This window comes from Apteryx rowi, unplaced genomic scaffold (assembly GCF_003343035.1).
Source record: "Apteryx rowi isolate R43461 unplaced genomic scaffold, aptRow1 scaffold_4002, whole genome shotgun sequence".
Taxonomy (NCBI): Eukaryota; Metazoa; Chordata; class Aves; order Apterygiformes; family Apterygidae; genus Apteryx; species Apteryx rowi.
Window position 1 is genome coordinate 1 of NW_020450534.1, and position 1,116 is coordinate 1,116.

The following is a 1,116-nucleotide window of genomic DNA, read 5'->3' on the forward strand; positions in this document are numbered from 1 at the left end:
ACATGCGGTGCCAATCGCAGCGGGGCAGGATCCAGGCTCTGAGGTGCAGCTCCAAGTACGCTGGGGGGGGGATCCGGGCTCCGACGTGCAGCTCCGAGCGTGGCAGGGGCGGCAGGATCCAGGCTCCGACCTGCAGCTCCGACGGCGGTGGCGGGATCCGCTCCCCAACGCGCAGCTCCGAGCGCGGCGCTCACACCTGCTGCGCGATCTGCTCGATGCGCTGCAGGATCTCCTCCGACTGCAGCTGCTCCAGCGTGAGCAGGGAGAGCCCCAGCTGGTCCTCCTGGCGCCGGGGACGGGAGGACRGGTGAGCGGGGGGATCCCCGGCATCCCGGCGCCCGCCGCCCCCGGCGCCCGCCGCTCCTCACCCGGTGGAAGGGCTGGGCCATCTGGCGCAGGAAGAACTTGGCCACCTGCACGGCCTCGTCCACGGTGAGGTTGAGGTTGGCGTCGGTGATGTGCTCCTGGATCCAGCGCGGCAGCTTGCCCCGCTTGTCGGCCCGGGCGAACCGCTGYGGGAGAGGGGCAGAGCGTGGGTGCCGGGCGCCCGCCCCGACGGCGCCTGGCACCCGGCACCCGCTGCCGGCACCCACCTTGTCGGCGAAGACCATGAGGCCGTAGTCGGTCTTGCCGCGCAGCGCCCGGCCCACGCACTGGGCCGCGTGGCGCATGGCGTCGAAGGTGAGGAAATCGTTCTCCCGGATCTGGAACTGGTCGCGGAGGTACTCGAGCCGGGCCTGGAGGGGCGAGACAGGGTGGGGGGGTGGGGGGACAGAGCACCCCCGGGTGCCCACCTGGGTCCCCAGGGAGCCCGGCTGCGTTCCCAGGGTGTCCCACTGTGTCCCTGGGGCGGCCAACTGGTGTCCCAAGGGTACCTGTGACCCATAGGTGCCCCACTGAATGCTCAGGGTGCCCAACCGTAGCCCTAGGATGCCTGGCCATGCCCCTGGGGTGCCCAGCTGTGCCCCACGGTGTCCCCAGGGTGCCCAGCTGTACCCCATGGGTGCCTGGCTGTGTCCTTTGGGTGCCCGGCTGTGCCCCACGGTGTCCCCAGGGTGCCCAGCTGTACCCCATAGGTGCCCGGCTGTGTCCTCTGGGTGCCCGGCTGTGCCCCAC

The 1,116-nt window shown here is 71.8% G+C and overlaps 1 protein-coding gene across 1 annotated transcript; it reads right to left on the reverse strand.

Moving 5' to 3' along the window:
• Positions 1-6: 6 nt before the first annotated feature.
• LOC112970685 (general transcription and DNA repair factor IIH helicase subunit XPD-like) lies at positions 7-1,101 on the reverse strand. The gene is made up of 3 exons (XM_026075313.1): positions 594-1,101; positions 369-512; positions 7-283 (listed from the first exon to the last, which is right to left on the reverse strand). Exons 1-3 carry the CDS (start codon positions 999-1,001, stop codon positions 191-193), a joined length of 645 nt encoding a protein of 214 aa, XP_025931098.1. The 5' UTR covers positions 1,002-1,101; the 3' UTR covers positions 7-190.
• Between the last annotated feature and the right edge of the window lie 15 nt (positions 1,102-1,116).